The sequence below is a fragment of the Aedes albopictus genome, chromosome 3, assembly GCF_035046485.1.
Source record: "Aedes albopictus strain Foshan chromosome 3, AalbF5, whole genome shotgun sequence".
NCBI classification, from domain to species: domain Eukaryota; kingdom Metazoa; phylum Arthropoda; class Insecta; order Diptera; family Culicidae; genus Aedes; species Aedes albopictus.
This window is the reverse complement of record NC_085138.1, coordinates 149,350,580-149,371,088: the sequence shown is the minus strand read 5'-3', so window position 1 is coordinate 149,371,088 and position 20,509 is coordinate 149,350,580. Positions and strand designations below refer to the sequence as shown.

At 40.4% G+C, this 20,509-nt stretch overlaps 2 protein-coding genes across 2 annotated transcripts in view; one reads left to right on the top strand and one right to left on the bottom strand.

Moving 5' to 3' along the window:
• Positions 1-3,185, top strand: part of LOC115253755 (mucin-17) — a 46,877-nt gene extending 43,692 nt beyond the window's left edge. The window contains exon 9 of the mRNA XM_062855690.1: positions 1,577-3,185. Coding sequence (XP_062711674.1) covers positions 1,577-1,611 — 35 coding nt within the window. The 3' untranslated portion in view covers positions 1,612-3,185. The remainder of the gene's footprint in view (positions 1-1,576) is intronic.
• Positions 3,186-11,587: 8,402 nt separating this feature from the next.
• The window catches only part of LOC115266038 (RNA polymerase-associated protein CTR9 homolog), a 47,781-nt gene continuing 38,859 nt past the window's right edge, over positions 11,588-20,509 (bottom strand). The window contains exon 5 of the mRNA XM_029871847.2: positions 11,588-13,278. Within this exon, the coding sequence (XP_029727707.2) occupies positions 11,911-13,278 (1,368 nt within the window). The 3' untranslated portion in view covers positions 11,588-11,910. The remainder of the gene's footprint in view (positions 13,279-20,509) is intronic.

Genomic DNA, 20,509 nt, shown 5'->3' with positions numbered 1-20,509 from the left:
GAACGAAGCCACTTCTATTTTCCTCATTATCCTCTAAGAAATGTGAAACATCCTCGCTCGTTTGTACCCCACTACCGCCATTACCATTCGCGGATAAGTGAATACACCTGCTGGGCAGTGATGGTCCTGATCTGGTACTATTTTCAATGCACGGAATTATGACGCTCGGTGAATATTACACCGGGATTCTGGCCAAGTTATTATAAATAAAATCCTCATACAACTCTTCAGGATCGCTATCAGGACCCCGCAATTTTCTGGTCTAAAGTTTTCACACTCCATTTACAGGTGTCAGAGTTCACACTGTATTTGTCGACGGTCACTGGTCAGTACTACAGTTAAATTTTAGTGAAAACCCTTCCTTGGTTCATGAATTAATATCTTGACATTTATTTTATTCCACGCAGATCGCATTTTTCACAGTATGAACCTAAAAAGCAAGATTTTAATTATTAATTTGGCAATTATAAATTAGATTTCATTTCCCGAAAACCAGAATTGAAATACTCGACGTTTTATCGAACACAACAAAATGTTTCTCTTTTGTTAAAGAGATTGCTTCGATCAAACTATAATAAAATTATAATTTATAGTGTCGGCAAAAAATGTCAGCGAGGGGTGATTCAAACTTTATGGCACGCCAGCGTAAAAAGCTGGATAGAAGAAGATTCCGTTTACGTTGAGGTGGAGTGCTGAGAACATGACGATCGGAGACAGCATATGTGGAGCACAGCAGCCACTGACTGGATTGTATTGTCAAGTCAGCCGAAACGAACATTCTTTTCACTACTGCTTTATCATCTAGCCATCAAAAACGTAGTTTAGAACCAATCCTTTTCAATGTAATCGATGTCTTGACAATTAGGAGTTTTATTTGTTTCGCCGGAAAACCATGTTCCGATATTTTGATAAAAGTGAATAAGAAAACGAGCAGGTCAGCACGTCAGCCTTCATAAACGAGGATGGACCACCCTGGGGCTGAATTTCGCCGTTATAAAAAAAACTCGATAAAAGCTCCGTAAAACCTTCTCATGTCATTCTGCTCCATAGCGTTTTTTTTTACTTGAACAATCACTACATGACTTTTCTTCTGCTCGCCGTGAGTTCATTTTATTGCTGTGTGAGGTACTATGGTATACATATATCAACATGCGAATCCTGTGGAAGCAATCGTCGTACATCTTTTTTGCCATCTGAACAGTGTCGTTCCTTTCGTTTTACTCAGAGGAAACTATTTGTTCAAAAGAAATTTCTCCATTGCGTGTTGTATATGTTGTCCGTTGTCCGGAACTATACAGTATCTGTCTAAAGTCGGTATAAATTGTTTCTACCGTGATAATCAGATTTCACGTAAATCCCTAGAAACAGAAACTGGAATACTATTAATCCCTCAAGATTGCAAATTCTTCTAAACATAATAATACCAATTTCGAAATGGAAACCAACTTTCACAACTACGACTTTACTAATTAGTTCTTACTTGCCCGTACACTTTCGAAAAAGTTCTACATTCAATTCGTACATTTGAGCTCATATAACCACACATTTTTCTTTATCTGTTTCTTACCTTTTGCAGACTCTCTGACGGCCATCAAATCCATCTGGGATTGAACAACCCCCATCAGTAGTTGGTGGAAGGTCCTCGGACCGGACCCTATTGTCCATTTCTCTCAACACCTTCGGCCGGGTTCCATTGAATGGAACGGCGTCGTGGCAACAACCAACCTACTATTACTATAGCCTCACTATTAATTGTTGGCTGCAGCATTACAAGAAGGAAGCCAATTGTACATAGCGAATACCTTTTAAATTGCATATAGCTCTTACTAGTGGATAGACCTTATATAGATTGCTTGTTAGTTGATATTATAATTATGATTATCATGCTCCGTTTTTATACAGCTTTTTTTGTATAACTGTTCTATTGGATCCATTTTTTTTGTTTACACACTGTGCATGTGTTTTAGTCACCTCTTACTTTAGGTAAATTTAGCTTAACTTTCGATGCGAAAATGATCGAATCGCCTGAATAGAGTTGTTTATTTATACCATCACTTTGCGATGACTGGATTTTTATTTTTCTACGTATTTGACGAAAACCCAAATTTATCTAAAAAGTTCAAGACATTTGGTAGAAAACTGACCGAAACTGTTCGAAGGGGCTCCAAAAGTGGCTGTTGCTATAGATAGTAGTAGATTCAGAAAACAATTTTGAGATTTGTGACAGCCTTCGTTAGAATCTAAACAGCGAAGAAATTATATAGGTATGCTAAGCAGCAGAGTGACTCTTCCGTGGTGGTCCCATTAAAATCGCTCTTCAAGGGATTGTGAATCCCTTGGGGAAGACGAATTGAGTGTGTATTTCTTATCTTATTGTTTATTAAAGCTTACCTCGTGGCGTTAAACACATGTTTCTAGCTGACACGCTTTCGCCATTGAACCTGCTTTCTTGCTGCTGTCTAGAAGTTGCACCTTTCCCAAGCATTATAGGTATAATCCATCACGTGCACTCGTAAGGGCAGTCTCCATTTGCTATTTGAGGGGTTCTTTCATGGTACGAAATGTGTCAAACTATCTCCGATTTCAACACGATATTTTTTGGTCCTGCTGATTGGATTAATGTTTCCCTCGAGTTTGTTCGATAACACTCTCCTTCGGGACACATTTCCATATTGGAATGGGAGATGCTTTGATCCATTCTGCCAGATACCTAGTGAAAAAATCCTCATCCTTCACTATTTAAACCGATAAATATAAGCCAGTGCTAGAGCTAGGCCTTAGCCACTAGAAGACATGTTCTTGTTCGAACAGTGTTGTATAAAACAAAATATATGTAATCCAAACACGAAAAACAGAATGGGAGCGATTAACGCACGGTTTGTGATAAGCGCAGGTACAAACAGGAAGTGATTCCCTGTTGAGGATGGTTAATGGTCAGGATGGTCTCCGACAGCCACGACCACTAGAAGTTGGTTGATTAGCACCGGAAACGGACGAATAAGTCATTTGGAAGTAAACAGTTTTTCTTCTCGTCTAATGTATTGGTAATAATTATGCAATACAACAAGATACACACACGTACACATACAACAACCTTAAATGATTACTGATACTGTATTTTAAGCGTACTAATAGTAATTAATATTGTAAGTATAATAAATGTTTAGCGAATATAATGAATCAAATTTGAAGGATTTGGGCTGCATAGTAGAAAGGAAAAGAAACGCCTTGGATTGCACATTACTATACCTCGACAGTGCAATCGAGTTCAGTTCTACGTCTTCAGGGAACGAAGGTGGTCAAGTGGCTCCGAAGCTTGGAGAAATTCGCCCGTCTAGCAAATTAAAAGTTAATTCCCACCGGAGGACTTACATACTTATCTTTACCAGTCAGACTAAGGCCTGAGTGTACTCTGCTGTACGTAGAAGTCGTCTCTGTCCATGGCTGTGTGTCTACAGCCTCGCACTTTTCGAAGGGTCTGCAAATAGTCCTTCATTTGATCGACCCACCTGCATTGGCGTATCTAGGATTTTTTTCCGAGGGGGTGCCTAGGGGGTGCCAGTTTCAGTGGCTTACAGGTTGCTTTTTTTTTGTAAAAAGATGTACCGATCCACCCTGAATTTCTCAGTATATACTGCGTCGCGGGAAAAATGAAATTCATGGAATTTGTATTTTAAGTTTCAACTTAACTACTTAACAATCATCGCGACAACCCCTGTTTTGTGGATTGAAAACAATCAGGTACATTAGAACACATTTTCGAAGCAATTATTAGACTATGAATCTCGGAAACTATAAAATATCCACAAATTTGCGTGTAACTAGTATTTATCGTGACATCTTCTTTGTTTTATTGCGTGATAACGACCCATATAAAAATAGTTCTCAAGAAAAAAATTAAGACTTATAAATACTTAAAATTGCAAAATCAGGATTCATATTTGCATTTCTGGTTTGGTCACAACATTAATGGCTAAAAAGCGTATTATAATTATATAACCACGTGGACATGAAAATACTTTTACAGAAAAATTGTGAGTATGATTCTCAAAACTACAAAATTCGCACTCAATTATCCTGAGTTCCTTACTGAAGCATCACAAACATATTATCAATTCAGTTGAAACCCAGAGTTTGGTGCGAGCAAACTTCGATTTTTCTCATCGGGATTCTGATGCTCGCACCAAATTCTGATTTCGACTGGATTGGTAATATATCTGGTGAATGGAATGCGTTATAAAGCTGATTTTTATATAGTATTTCAATTATTATTTTGTTAATGTCAGCAATTCTATTGATATTTGTTTTGAAAATTCTCCAATTATTCTTCAGGCGATTCCTTTCGGAATTCTTTTAGTAAATGACTCTCGGAACATCCTCACATTTTTTTTAGAAATATCTTCGGCAAATCATTCTACTTTTTTGGATTTTCGTCCATTTTTTTGGACTTTTATTATTCCTTCGCCAATTCCTTCGAGAACTCCTTCGGAAATTCTTTCATAAATCGCTTTAATAATTTTATTGATTTCATCAGTTTTTATGTAAGGAATTCCTGCAGCAGATGATTTTGGAATACCTTCGGTAATTCCGATGTTACTTGCATTGAACTTTTTTTGGAAATTTCATCAGCAATTCATTCGAAAATTTTGGAAACTTCAATTATTCCTTTTGGAGCTTCTTTGGTAATTCCTTTGGAAATTGATTCGGCAAATTTCTTAGAGATTTCCTTAGGGAATTTATTTGGAAAAAAAACTTTGGCGACTCTTTCAAAATTCTGTTGAGGTGATTCTACGCCAATTACTTTTGGATTTCTTTTCGAATTTTCTTCAAAAATTTCTTTGATGCTTTCGGATTCTTTGAGAATTTCATCGAAATTTGTTTTGTTTTTTTTTTTATTGAATATATTTTGGGAATTTATTTTGAGATTGGATTTGGCCAATTTATTGAAAAAGTCGTAATATTTTCTTCAGGAGTTCTTCTGATAATTCTTATATGAATTCTTTTGGCAACTACTTTGAAAGTTCTAAGGTGATTTTGAATGATTTTTTCCGGCAACTTCTTTGGGAATCAGTCGGTAAGTTTTTCGTGAATTTCATAGGATTTTCTTTGACCAAGACCAGTTGAAAATTTCAGATTTTCAAATTCAGCAATTTTTGGAAGCAATAAACACAAATACAATTAAATCATAAAGAATTTCGAAAATAATCACGATAAAATTGCCTAATAAATTTGCAAAATAACTTAAAAAGAAATTACTGAAATAATTTCAGAGGAATAGTCATTTAAAACTATAGAAAAAATCCAAAGAAATTGCTGATGAAATTCTATTGAAACTACCGCAGAAATTTTCAAATAAAAAACAATCATGCCGAAGGAATCCTCAAAGAAATGGCCATACTACAGTCTAGCGAATAAGAAGTCCTAGGTTCAAACCCCACCAGAACGCGATTTTTTTTTCGCAGATTCGTCTCTCAATTTGTCAACTCTGTGCCTTCTAAGTAATTACAAGTATTTTCCCGTACATTCCTTTAGGATTTCACTAGAGATTTCTCTAGTAATACTTCCTAGGATTTCTATGGATATTACAACTATTCCCGAAATTCGTTTAGGGATTCCTCTAAAGATTTCCACTGGAATTTCTTGAAGAAGACCAAAGGATTTCCAGGAGTAATACCGTGATTAATTTCTATAATAATCCCAAAATAAAAACTCTAAAAGAATTCCTGGATAAGTCTTTAGAAAAATCCCAGGTAGAATCAAAGGCATTTCTGGAAGTATCCTAGGCAGGAAAACTGCATAGAAGATTCCTAGCAGGAATGCCAGGAAAAATCCGTAGAGGTATTGCTGCAGGTATCACAGTGAGAATTTCTGGAGGGGACCTTGGAGGCATTCCTGAATGAAACATTAGAAGCAGCAGGAATCGCTTATGGAATCCCAGGAGGAGTACCTGAATTAAATTCAAGAGAAAGACTCCAATAAAAAAATATTTGGAGAAATCCCAGGAAAAAAACCTTTAGGATTTCCAGGAGGAAACACCGAAAAAACTTCTGCAAGGCTCCTAGAAATATTGCCTTGAAGAATCCCAGCAAGTTTTTGATTGGAACCCTGAAGAAAAATTTCTAGAAGAATTCCGGGAGATATTACAGTAAGAAATTATGGAGGAGTCCTAGGATGAATTGCCGGAAGAACCCATGAGAAATTTATGAGAGAATCCTTGGATAAAATATCTTCGATAAAAATTCCTGAAGTAATCACCGGAAAGGTTCTCATAAAGTTACAGGAAAAATCTTAAGAGGCATTCTTAAAAGGACTCTGGGGTGTATCATTGTAGAAATCGCAGCAGAAATCCTAGGAAGAATGGCAGGAGGAAACTATACAGGAATTTATAGAGAAACCCCATCAGGAATGCCTGGGGAATGCAAAGAAAAAATCTTTGGAATGCCTAGAGAAGTCCCTGCAAGAACCGGTAGAGGAATCCGGGAAAAATCTATAGAGAAGGCCCTGAAAGGATCGCAGGAGGAATTTCTGAAGAAATGTCGGAAAGGCTTGACTAGAAGAATTTTGTGGACGTATCATAGTAAGAATTTCTGAAGAAATTGCTGGAAGAACCGCAGGAGAAGTTGTTTGAGATATTCTTGGAGGAAGGCCAAAGGGAATTTCCGCAGGAATTCCATGAGGAATTTTTGGAGGAATCTTTGAATTAAATCTCTGGAGGAATTCCTGAATGAGTCCTTGGAGAAATCCCTGGTGGGACAACCAAAGAAATTTCTGCAAGATCCCAGCAAAAAAATCAGGAGAAAGCTCTAGAAGATGCCGTAGCATAGTTTCTGAACTACCACAGTCAGAATTTATTTAGGAAGAATAGCTGGAAGAACTTATAGGGCCCATATAGCCGAGGCGGTAAACGCACGGGTATTCAGCATGACCATGCTGAGGGTGACGGGTTCGATTCCCGGTCGGTCCAGGATCTTTTCGTAAAGGAAATTTCCTTGACTTCCTTGGGCATAGAGTATCTTCGTGCCTGCCACACGATATACACATGCAAAATGGTCACTGGCAGAGGAAGCTCTCAGTTAAAAACTGTGGAAGTGCTCATGCTGAGAAGCAGGCTTTGTCCCAGTGAGGACGTTACGCCAAGAAGAAGAAGCTGGAAGAACCGCAGGAATTTCTAAAGGAATCCTAGCTGGAATATCTGGAGCAGCGCTTCCCAAAATCAGTTTTCGTGGCGCCCCCACGTGTCGCAGGCTCGCTGTTTCTACTCCTTTTAGCGAGCCTGCAAGAGGCTGGTGTGCCGCGAAAACGGAGTTTGGGAAGCGCGGATCTGGAGGAATTCCTAGGATTCCGGGCGGTATCATAGAAGTAATTTTTATAGAAATCTTAGAATCAGGAATGCCGGGGATAAGAGAAGTTCCTCCAATAAATGCCTGGAAGAATACCTACAGTTCTTTATGAAAGAATCGGTAGAAATATACTGGAAGAATCCCGAATGGAATCGCAGGAGGAATTTCAGGAAGATTTCCCGAAAGTATTGCAACAAGTAAGTATTCCAGGTGAAATCTCTGGAAGTATGTCTGAAGTAGTCCTAATGGGAATTGCTTGAACAATTCCAGCTGGAATTCATGGAGGAAGGCCAATAGAAGTTTTTGGAGAAATCCTCTGTGGAATTTCCGGAAGAACCTCCGGAGGAAGTCCAGGTTAAATCCTTGAAGAAATCTCTGGAAGAATCACCGAAGGGATTTTTAGAAAAATCCCAGGGTGATTTTCTGGAAGAATTTTCGAAAGAACTTCCCTAGTAGAATTCCTGAAGGTACCACAGTGAGAATTTTTGGAGGAGTTCTAAGAGAAATTGCTGGAATCCTAGCCACAGTTCCCGGAGGAAGGCCAAAGGTCCTGGAGGAATTTCATGAGAAATTTCTGGAAGAATCACCGGAACTTCTGAAAGGATCCAGAAAGGTTGTCGTGAATAATCCCACCAGGAATTCCTGAAAAAATCCCAAGTGAAATTTTTAGAAGAATCCCTAGAAGAATTCCAAGAAGCTACTATGGTGCTAGAATTTCGAAAAAAAAATATCGGGAGGAATCCATAAAGAAAGCCTAGAGAAATCACTGTATGAATAGATAAAGTTATTTCTGGAGGAATCCATGGAGAAGTCTGTTGATTGTCCAATATCCAAAACGCCAAAACGTACAACAGGTATATACATAATTCTGGGTGTGTTTAAGTTTTATTCGAATGTGTCATTAATAAATATTGGAATTTATTGTGTGAAATTTTAAATTTTAAGTGACTGTCAAGGAAAAATTGTAGGGGGTGCCAGGCACCCCTGGAACCCCCCCTAGCTACGCCAATGCCCACCTGTCTCGCTGCGCACCACATCTTCTTGTACTGGTCGGATTGCTTACGAGAACCATTTTAATCGGGTTGCTTGGACGAAGGTTGGTTCTCTCAGCAGCTGATGCAGCTCGTGGTTAATTCGCCATCTCCAAGTCCCGTCATTTATTTGCGCTCCGCCGTAGATGGTACATAACACTTTCCGTTCGAAAACTCCAAGGGCGCATTGGTCCTCTGCGCGTATGGTCTATGTTTCGTGCCCATAGAGGACTACCGGTCTAATCAGCGATTTATAGATGGTTAACTTCGTGTGGCGGCGAGCTTTGTTCGATCGTAGAGTTCTTCGGAGTCCAAAGTAAGCTCGATTCCAAGTACACGAATTCTTCAACCGCCACGATTGCATCACCGTCGATAGAAATTCGGGGTGGCGGGCGCTGTGCTGCTTCCCTGAAGCCCTTTGCCATCATGTACTTTGTCTTCGACACATTAATGACTAATCCGATTCGCCTGGCTTCATTCTTTAGTCGGATGTACGTCGCCGCCATCGTCTCAAATTTGCGAGCTTTAATATCTATATCATCAGCAAAACCAAGCAGCTGAACGGACCTCATGAAAATCGTTCACTCTTGTTTATCCCCGCTAGGGTAGGGCGGGGCAAGATGAGCACCCTAAGGATCACGTTGAGTTTATTGAAAGTTAACACAATTTTTCAAAGTACCTCTCAATAGTTCTTTTCTATATCATGTTTTCTATCACCCATAAACATAGGAGGGTTCAAAATTCACAATAAGGATGATTTATTTGACTAAACAAAAAAGATGTTTTATGGTCAGTTCGAACATGCTACGGGGCAAGACGAGCACCCCTACGGGGCAAGAAGAGCACTTCATTAAAATCCCAATATTTTAACAACAAATTGGCCATACAGTGATTGATATAGTGTACCTTGTTTATAGCTATAGTATCACGTTCTAAAATTATCAATTTTTTCTATAATTATACAACAAATGCGATTTTATTATACTTTATACAAAATGACCCGAAAAACAATAAACGATAATTAAGTTGCTTATTTTTAGGTATTTACGCAACCAAATAGTTGCAGAGGTTACTGAAACCTATGTTCGGCACTATTGAGTGGATTCCAATAATTTAAAAATGTTTTCTATATTCCCCTCAGGGGTGCTCTTCTTGCCCCACTATAGGTAAATAACAAAAATTGAACAAATTTTAATGTTTGTTTTTAGAAAATATTTTCTAATATAAATTAAAATGCTTTGCAGTAAGCTAGTAATGTTGGCTGATAACAAGAATTATGGTAAAAATTTGATTCTGACATAAAAACCTTATTTTATTCTGATGATTTCTTATAAGAAAATGCTGAAAATCCATGCTATTGACTAATTTGACGATATTTTTTAATTCGTTCATTATGAAGTACCTTATATCAGGTTTACAAACAGGATAAACATTATTCTAACGGATTATCAACTTGTTTGGGCAAAACTCATCATAAAGGTAGTAAAACAGAGGGGTGCTCATCTTGCCCCGGGTGGCCATCTTGCCCCGTCCTACCCTATCCTTATTACACCCTCTAAAGCAATGTTGAACAGCAAGCACGAAAGACCATCAGCTTGTCGAGCTTGTGCGAGATTCGAAGGGATTCGAGAGTGTCCCTGGTACTCGAACTACGCACACCACTCGATCCATCATCTCCTTGATAAATCGTATCAGTTTATCCGAGAATCCGTATTCGTGCATAATCTGCCATAGCTGTTCTCCATCGATTGTATCATACGCCGATTTAAAATGGATGAACAAGTGATGTGTGGGCACGTTGTATTCGCGGCATTTCTGCAACACCTGGCGGATGGCGAACATCTGGTCCGCTGTAACGCGTTTACCCATGAATCCTGCCTCTTGCAATCGGTGATAGACGGCGGCATACGGTTTAAGAGAGTACCTTGTAGGTAGCGCTATAGTAGTGTGATCGCGCGATAGTTCCCGCAATCCAACTTGTCGCCCTTTTTGTAGATGGGACGCACGATACCTACCTTCCATCTATTCCTCCGGTAATAATTCTTCCTCTCAAATCTTTGCAATGAACCAGTGTAGTGCTCTCACTAGTGCTTCTCCACCGTATTCTAGAAGCTCGCTTGGTAGTTGATCCGGGATTAACACAAAAGGCCGAATCACGAAAGGCCGAATCACAAAAGGCCGAAACCAGTACAACTACCACAAAAGGCCGAATCACGAAAGGCCGAATGTAACAAAAGGCCGAAGGTAACGAAAGGCCGAATGTAATAAAAGGCCGAACGTAACGAAAGGCCGAATTACGGAAAACGCATATTCACTCGGTTTCCGTTTAGTCAAATACTCTATTAATTAAAAGAATGTAATGTATGTATGTATGTATGTTATAACCTCAAATTGAATAATTAAAAAATAACTCCCCACTCCAACGTAAAATGCACATAAATGTAAAGGATTGAGGAACTGAGGCGGCAGAAGGCCGACGAGCGTTAGCGAGTTCGGACAGCAAGCGTTTCCCTATATATATATATATATATATATATATATATAGCGCATTTAGTTCACCACTGGACTATCGCACTAGTTTTCACGAGTGCGAAAACGCTAATAAAAGTGCGCGATTACATCAAATCAACTCGGTGTCTTCAGAGCACTTGTTCACCATAGATTGAAGAAATAGTGCGCCGAAGACATCAACCTGATTTGATGCAATCGCGCACTTTTATTTACGTTTCCGCACTTATGAAGTCGCAGTTCGCAGTCCAGTGGTGAACTAAATGCAGTATATATATTATGCCATGTTATGTATGATTATCACTATACATGTCACATTTGTAGACAACAGTTCAAACTTCCAAAAAGATTTGAGTATAATGAATTTATGTTGGACAATATGTATTTGCTTAAATGTGTTTTACTTGTTATATGGTAAAAGTAATGGAAAGGAAAGGGTTAAGTAATAAAATGGCTACTTTTGTGATTCGGCCTTTCGTTACTTTCGGCCTTTCGTTTCGTCAACCTGCTCCTTAATCTCTTGGAGGGACTGGAAATCTTTCGTCCTAGATCTGTTACCATGCCACTTTCAGGGCTTGCAACGTCGCCATTGAAGTGCTCATCGTAGTGCCATCTTAGGAAGAAAAGCTTGACGAAGTGACATTACCCTTCTTAGCATCGTCACTCCCAACGTTTTGGGACACGTCTTCAATAAATAAAGAACACACATTTCTAGGGTCAAATTTTATTTAGCAATATCAAGAAACTCATACAGTGGAAACATTAGTATAGTTTCACTTGTAATAAACATAAACATTCCTCATTTCCACCGGTCAGGTCAACCACTTGGGAGTTATCTTCTTTTATTTGCAGCTGAATATTTTAAATCGCTATGTATTCCAATATGTATAATTAATTTCGGTTAGTGTTGAATGAAGAAGACAAGGTTTAGTCTTAAAGCTACAAATAGTATCCTTCTATTCTAAGACAAAGTCCATTAAAATACTATACCTACTGATCTATGAAAACACACGCTCGCAACAAGCCGGACCTTAATCGGACCCTGACCCGGAAACGGATTTCCTCGATATAGGCGAAGCCTGAGGGCTGCCCGAGCCGGAACGAGACCTCGAACGGGATGGGGAACGACTACCGGAGCGTGATCTTGAACCCGAACGGGAACGGCTTCCGGATTTGGACCGAGAACGCGAACGGCTCTTGGAACGTGATACCGAACGGGAAGCACTGCGGCTGCGGCTTCCGGATTTCGACCGGGACCGCGACCGGGATCTATCGGAGCCACTTTCCGATCCCGAAGCGATTCTGCGCTTGCGCTTGCTAGCCGGTGCACTGTTACCGGAACCGGAATCGTCACCACTGGCAATTTTAAGACGGCTTCGGTCACTGTCCGATTCACTTGTTGATACCGTAGCCTTCGAAACAATCCTGGACTTCTGTTTGGATGACAGACCATCTTCCATTTGCTTCTGCTTCTTGGCACCAAGGGAACCCTTCTTGCGGCCACGCTTCTTCGGTGCTTCCTCTTCGCTATCGGATCCGGATCCCTTGGGAGCTTTCTCCTTCTTCTTACGCCCGCCTCCTGGCTTTCGTTTCTTCTTCTCGCCCGGTTCCTTGCGTTTCCGTTCCTTCGGTGGGCGATCCTCTCCGCCGCTTCCAGGTGGCCCAGAGGCATCCGAATCGGAAATGTAATCCTTTCGGCCACGGCCGGCTCTTTTCTTCGTAGGATCCGGTCCACTTTCGACAAAGAACAACGCATTCTTGGTCTTCTCTTTGTATTCATTTCGTCTGGCCATCATCTCCTCGTGAGCCTTGCGACGCATCTCTTCCATTCGGACACGTTCTTCCCGCTGGCGACGCTTGAACTCCTCGCGTTCCTGTTCCTGCTTCTGACGGAGCGATCGTTCTTCTTCATCGATCTTTCGGGCACGCGACACGTGATACTGGGCCTGCTGGAGCAAATCCTGACACTGGCTGGCTTCCGAAGCGGCCAACGTGATATTGTACCGCGTTTTGTCCCCGTGGATCGACAGATAGTTGAAGTACTTGTGAGCAAGACCCAGTTCGTGGACCGCTTGCAGGACCACACTCAGCACCGACTTCTCATCCTTGAGAACCATCATGGCCAGCCGCTGGAGTACGAGGGCAATGTTGAACAGCAGAACCGTATCCTGGGGGGCGACGCGACGAGCCTTGAGCAGCGTCATTTTGGCTTCCTTTAGCTTGCCAGCACGGAAGTATGCCCGAGCCAGATACTGCATGACGTCCACGTTGTTGTGTTTGTAGAACTTCTTCAGACAGTTCTCGTACATCTGGATAGCGCTGATGTACTGTCTCTGCTCGACGTAGATATGGGCAATGTTGAGCCACACGTCGCAAAAATCGGCTGTCGCTTCGCGGACCTGGAACGAGACGGAAAAGTTTACTAAAAATTAAGCCTTTTGAGCGCAAATATGTAAATAATTTTCATGTTTTCGATGTATATGACTGCAGCACATACACGCATGGGCTTGAATGACATGCGGAGGTTTTATGTAATGGTCAATGGTGCACGGCACAAAAATGAGCCAGTGCTATGTCAAACAAAACAATGGCGAAAGCCAGGTAATAGGGCCACTTTAAAAATTTGCTGAATTGTAGCAACGAACAGGATTAACATAGTTGATGGCAGCCAAGCACTGGAACCACCAAATTGCTAGCCCCATATGAGCTTCAAAGCTGACTTCTGGGAAAGGCAAACTATCGGTCAAATTTCTTAAGCGCGAAAAGGGTTAAGGAAAGGATCACCGTACGGTAAATATTCCAGAAATTCCTTGAACTCAAAAAATCCTGTGTAAAAACAACAAAAATAATTATCGTTCCCCGGCTAATAATTTTATTTTTTGATTTCAAAAATAAATATTTTTTGGTTTAATAATCAAAATGGTTGTTTTTAAAAAAGTCAGCTGTCAACATCTACAAAGAAATTTTTTGTTGAATTTACAATTTTTTTAATGTTTTGGCAAAACAACAATGATTCCAAGCGGGAATCGAACACACACTTCTGGAATACTGATGAATTATCGCGCGTTGTTCATTATAGCCACAACTGCTCTTGAAAATGTATCATTAAATGTGAATCATTTTCTACGTTATGGACGCTTGACGCTTTCCGATATTGTCAAAACATGATCATATACCGTGTATGCATCAAACTTTGCGCAGTTAAGAAAAATCAAATGTCTAGTCGTTATAAAAAATACAAACAAACAAAATATATCATGAACAACATGCTCATACGATAGACTAATGATCCTTTTTTGAGTCTGCAATATAAAAAAATCATAATATTAACCAAAAAATACTTAAAATAGAAAAACTATTTCATTGCCTTGTTCCTAACTTTGCGCACAAAATCTTCGATTGTTCCTAACTTTGCGCATGGTATGAATTGCTCAAAAAAGTAATCAAAAATATTGTCCGTTGTGAAGATTTATAGATTCCGACGCAAATAAAGGATTAGGATCATTTTCAGCGTAGGTGCGTTACAAATGTTTGTTTGCAATGCAAAACTATCAGCAAATGTGTACCTAATAACACAGCGTAAAATATTCACCAGGACGCGGTCTGGTTTTATATCTGTGGGCCCACGCAAGAAAAATCCACGCAACTAATTTTCGCGCAGGAGTCTAAACAGGTGGAATCTCCGCAATACTATTATTTAATGTTAACCCATTAAACTAAAATTATTCAGATCAGGTAGTGTGCCCTCAATTGATCTTTCTTGAAATACTTTGGCCTACGAGGGGGGGGGGAGGCCTCCGGAGTTCTTAATTTCGTCTGCGGTTCGTACTAGGCACCTACACCGTGGGAACAATCCTAACTTCATGAGGGGTTGTTTCCTGTGGCTAAAGATCAAAGGTAAAAGCTTCCTGATAAATGAAGTGACCGTCACGGATAGGAACAATAAGGGGTCATTTAAATATGACGTCCATCTTTGGGGGGAGGGGCTGGGGTTGTCTGAAAAAGTGGGATATGCCATGTATTAGGTATACTATGAAGCGTAACGGGGTGGACCAGGGGAAGAGGGGGTTCTAAAAATCTAAAAAAATGGTGGACGTCATATTTTAATCGTCCCTAACATTGACCGCCGGAAAATCCAAATGAATGGCTGTTAACAAATCACGTCTCATTGTAGACAGATGGAGAGTGCCGTAGTGCTACGGTAGGGTAGGGCGGGGCAAGATGAGCACCCTAAGGATCACGTTGAGTTTATTGAAAGTTAACACAATTTTTCAAAGTACCTCTCAATAGTTCTTTTCTATATCATGTTTTCTATCACCCATAAACATAGGAGGGTTCAAAATTCACAATAAGGATGATTTATTTGACTAAACAAAAAAGATGTTTTATGGTCAGTTCGAACATGCTACGGGGCAAGACGAGCACCCCTACGGGGCAAAAAGAGCACTTCATTAAAATCCCAATATTTTAACAACAAATTGGCCATACAGTGATTGATATAGTGTACCTTGTTTATAGCTATAGTATCACGTTCTAAAATTATCAATTTTTTCTATAATTATACAACAAATGCGATTTTATTATACTTTATACAAAATGACCCGAAAAACAATAAACGATAATTAAGTTGCTTATTTTTAGGTATTTACGCAACCAAATAGTTGCAGAGGTTACTGAAACCTATGTTCGGCACTATTGAGTGGATTCCAATAATTTAAAAATGTTTTCTATATTCCCCTCAGGGGTGCTCTTCTTGCCCCACTATAGGTAAATAACAAAAATTGAACAAATTTTAATGTTTGTTTTTAGAAAATATTTTCTAATATAAATTAAAATGCTTTGCAGTAAGCTAGTAATGTTGGCTGATAACAAGAATTATGGTAAAAATTTGATTCTGACATAAAAACCTTATTTTATTCTGATGATTTCTTATAAGAAAATGCTGAAAATCCATGCTATTGACTAATTTGACGATATTTTTTAATTCGTTCATTATGAAGTACCTTATATCAGGTTTACAAACAGGATAAACATTATTCTAACGGATTATCAACTTGTTTGGGCAAAACTCATCATAAAGGTAGTAAAACAGAGGGGTGCTCATCTTGCCCCGGGTGGCCATCTTGCCCCGTCCTACCCTACATACAATTTTCTACTAATTTCTATACAAAATCTGCTACATGGTGGAGAGGCAGGCCCGAAATTATCAGTACTGGTGCACGGTGTGTTGAAACAGGATTATTATCGCACTTTCATGAACCTAAAATATTTTTTCGTTATAAGTTAGCCTTAACTATATTTAATAAGATCTGGAGGTTAAAAAATCTTACATCGGGGAAAATGAAAATAAATTCGATTTTAGAAGTTTACCTCTTTTCCCATATGATATGGTATTACGCAAATCTGTTGAACCTAAACTCCATTAGAAAAAGTCCCCTTTCTCTTAATGAATTTGAAACCATTTAGAGAGAAACGAATGTTAAAGTCTTGACAACGAGTTTAAATTTGTTTGGCGTTCGTTTCATGTGTCCAGCCCACTACAGTCTGCCGAAAGTAATAAATCATTAAAGTCTACATTCCTTCCATTTGTCTGGCACATAGATATTTGTAATGGAGGCAAGCAAATACTTCCCATTAGTGCGACTCATACATTTGAGGAAGCGCCATACACCTATGACTCATACCATTTGCAGCGCATACTCTTCGTGTGCTAATGGTGGGTATTAGTTGCACATTCTTTGCATGCCAAAACATGTAACGATGCACCTAAACGATAATCACACGGCTACGAAAGATGCTTCGATTGGGAAATCATTAAACAAATAGGGTTTGTGTTCCATCAGTAATCTCACGCTCCCAATTTCATCCTATTCGAAAACAAGCGATTACGGCACCGATTGATTCCGTTCTTTTTGTTTTCATGCGTGCTCACTTCTAACAAAAAATACAAAAATAAGAAACAAAACAAACAGTGCTTCATTCTTTTGTTTTTCGTAGGATGAAAATGGGAGCCACATGCTTAATAAGGGAACCATTACCCTATGGTGACTTAATCACGCGTATTTTTTAACATTCTTGTTAACTGTAAATTAACTTGTTTTGAGCTAGTTTAGCAGAAATACTTATAACTCTTCGAATATAATAAGAACTTTCATTTATATTGTGCTCTGATTTTGCAGGGCTCGATGTGTTACTAACAAGTGAAAATTCATCCTATGATGAATACTTTTATTTGCATGTTGGACACATTGGGCCGATTTCTTCACCCTGGCTTAAATAGTTAAACCAGGTTTAACTATATGGGTGAGCTTGGTTTACCGGTTAATCCGAGGTGAAGAAATCAGCCCTTAGAGAATAGCTTTTGATTACTCTTCCGGCACACGCCTTTGATACACGTACTTTGAGTTAAGCATATGTTTGATTGAAACAGTTTTAGATCTGATGATGATGAACCTGGGCATGTTAGCGGAATACATGTACGTAAACAGAATATCGGATTCAGTACGAGATACTGAAGATGACCTAACAGTTGAGGTTGAAATATTATTATTTTTTTATTTTTTTATTATCTTTATTAAAGATACTTTCAGCCCGTGGCTGGTTCATCTCTGTAAGAAGAGAGCGTCACAGTGAGAGGCTCACCTGGGCTGTTACGTTAATTACATTTATGATTGTTTTGAGTTCAATTTAAAGTTAATATGGTTGAGTATTCCTAGTGCGTGGTTGAATTTCAGTGATCCTTTCTCGTTTTCAAGTGTCGATGCGTGGTCCACGTTATTAGATATAGTTAATGATCAGATTTTATCGTATAAATCGATGTCCTTCAGAAAGTTCAACAGTCGAGCTGTATTGTCAGGATCGTTGTTGAGTACTGTGCGGGCACTTCCAGGTATTCCGTGTTGTAACCGTGCTGCCTCATATTGCGGACAATTTATAAGAAAATGTTCTACCGAATGCGGAACGTTACATGCGGCACAGATTTTCTTGAACGGTCCATTGGATCCCATATTATGCGAAGCTTTTGTGTGCCCTGTTCTTAACCTGGAGAGAACCTTCTGGTCGCGATGATTTTTTGGGTCGTCCCAGCGTGATGTATCGATTTTAATTTTTTCGCAGGAACGGCGTTCGCATATTAAACCAGCACGCTGCCCAATGGTTTCTGATGGAAGTAGTAATCCATCGTTTTATGTCCTGAGCAGGGACTTTTCTGGTGAAAAACGTTGCGCGTCTGCCAGACGCTGCTAGATGATCTGCTTCCTCGTTTCCGCGTACTCCACAGTGACCAGGAATCCATATGAAAACCGTGTCAGGATTAGCACGGAGTTGTATTGCCTGAATCCATGGGTGGCGTGCGGCTTCGGATGATAGAGCTGTGATGACGCTTGCTGAATCGGATAATACGGCAATTGGATTTACAGATGGAGTAGTAGACGCGATAAGAACAGCAGCAGCCTCTGCTGAGAAGATTGAGCACGGATCTGGCAGGCGATAGAAGTGGCTGATTTCATGATCGGTCACTCCTATGCCCACTTTATCGAGAGCCTTGGAGCCATCCGTGTAACGGAGTGTATAGCCATGGTATTTAGTATTAAGAAGCTCAGCTACGCATCTCGTAACCTTTTGCGAGTTTTCTCCTGCCCTGATGCGGTTTTTTATCGACATTTCCAACTTCAAACGTGGCGAATTCCAACTCCTGGCTCCATTCCAATGGATCTCCTCCACTGGGGGGAGTACTTCGTTGGCGTGTTTCTGGAGGAGTCGGTTCGCCTCATCAAGGAGAAGAACTCCGCCACTACATGGAGTCGTTTTTTCTAGGAAGCCAACTGTTCTCTTACATACAGTCTCCGTAACCAAACGTTCAAAAGGCAACCTATCGCTCTCTATGCACGCGGTATCAGCAGGTGTAGATGGAAGTAGGCCGGAAGTAATTCGAATTGATTGGTTGTAGACAGGGGCTAAGGTGGTCGTTAGTGCATCTGTAGCTGTGCAGGTCAATTCGATTCCGTATAGAAGTCTGCTGTCTATTATTGCACTGGCAACTCGGAGACGAACATCACGATTACTCGTTTTATGTCGCTTCGATAAGGTTCGTAGGAGGTTTAAACGAGTTTTACAGTTGTGTTTTACAAGTTTGAAGTGATCAAGGAAAGTCAGATGACGGTCTATTAGAATTCCAAGCACTCGCACTGATTTCTTAAGAGGGATTGGTAGGCCATTTGCAAACACAGTTGAGCGTATTGGGCGGTGAGAAGTAGCACAAAGGTGCATAATGGCACTTTTCTCAGCCGATATGTCAAAACCTGCATATTTGGCCCATTTGGCAACCGCATTTACGGATGCTTGAAGTTTACGACGTAGAGCCTTCACTGTCCGCCCAACAGCAACAAGCATAATGTCGTCTGCGTACACGAATATAAAAATCTCTTTGGGTAGGTTTGCAAATACTCCATTCATTGCCACTAAGAAGATCGTAACAGCAATAACTGATCCTTGCGGTATACCGGTTTGTTCCGGGAAGTTTTTGGAACGATGGTTTCCAATACAAACTTGAAAGGACCTCTTACGGAGAAAGTTTCGCAAGAAGTGCAGGATGTGTCCTGATAGCCCCCATTTTCCGAGCTGCTGGATAACACCTGGTGTCCAGGCTCGGTTGTAAGCTTTCGCCAAGTCCAAAGCGGCAATTTCGATGTGTTGGTCGTCGTCTTTAGCTTCGTTGAGTACTTGCCCAAGTGTGGCAAAGTATGTTCCCGTACCATGACCAGGACGGAAGGCGTGTTGCCTATGATCCAGGAGTTCGTTATCTTCCAAGAAGCGAATCAGACGCCGATTTACCATTCGCTCCATTACTTTGCTGATGCAGCATGTTAAGGAAATCGGTCGAAAATCTTTCGGTGTAGTAGTAGAAGGTCCTGGTTTTGGGATTGGAATCACCAAACTGCTGTTCCATTCTTGTGGTAGTGTATTTCCCGACCACTCCTTATTCAATAGCCGTAGGAGGATGACTTTCCCGGTAGGTGTGAGATTCTTGAGCATTGGATACCCTATTTCGTCGGACCCTGCGGATTTTCCACTACACTTGGCTAAAGCTATTTCTAGTTCGATGAGGCGGAATGGTTCGTTGATGCTTAGGCCTTCAGCATCTTCTGGTATCTGTAGCTGGTCAAGGTCATCCATACTGGCCTGATTTCTGCGAATGAAGCTGTCATCGTATTTGTCGAAGGCCGATAGAGATGCAAAGTATGAACCTAGTTCGTCGGCGATGATGCCAGGGTCTCTAGTGATAACCCTCCCATATCGGATGGCTATTCCTCGAGCTTTACGCTTTCCATTAAGAGCATTTACTCTTCCCCATATCTCAGCAGAAGTTTGATTGGAGTTTATTCCGTCTAAAAAACTTTCCCAACTTCGATCTTTGGCATTTCGAATAGTTTGTCGGCATAAGTTCCGCTTGGTTCTATATAGAGAGATCGCTGCCTCTTTGTCAGGGTGGTCAGCGGGAAGGCGCTTCATAGCCCGTAAGGCCTTTCTCCTATCTTTGGTAGCCTTTTTTGTCTCGGAAGACCACCAAGGTAAAGCTTTACGGCCAGGGTATGGGCTGGATTTCGGGATAGATGCTGCAGCTGCGTGCTG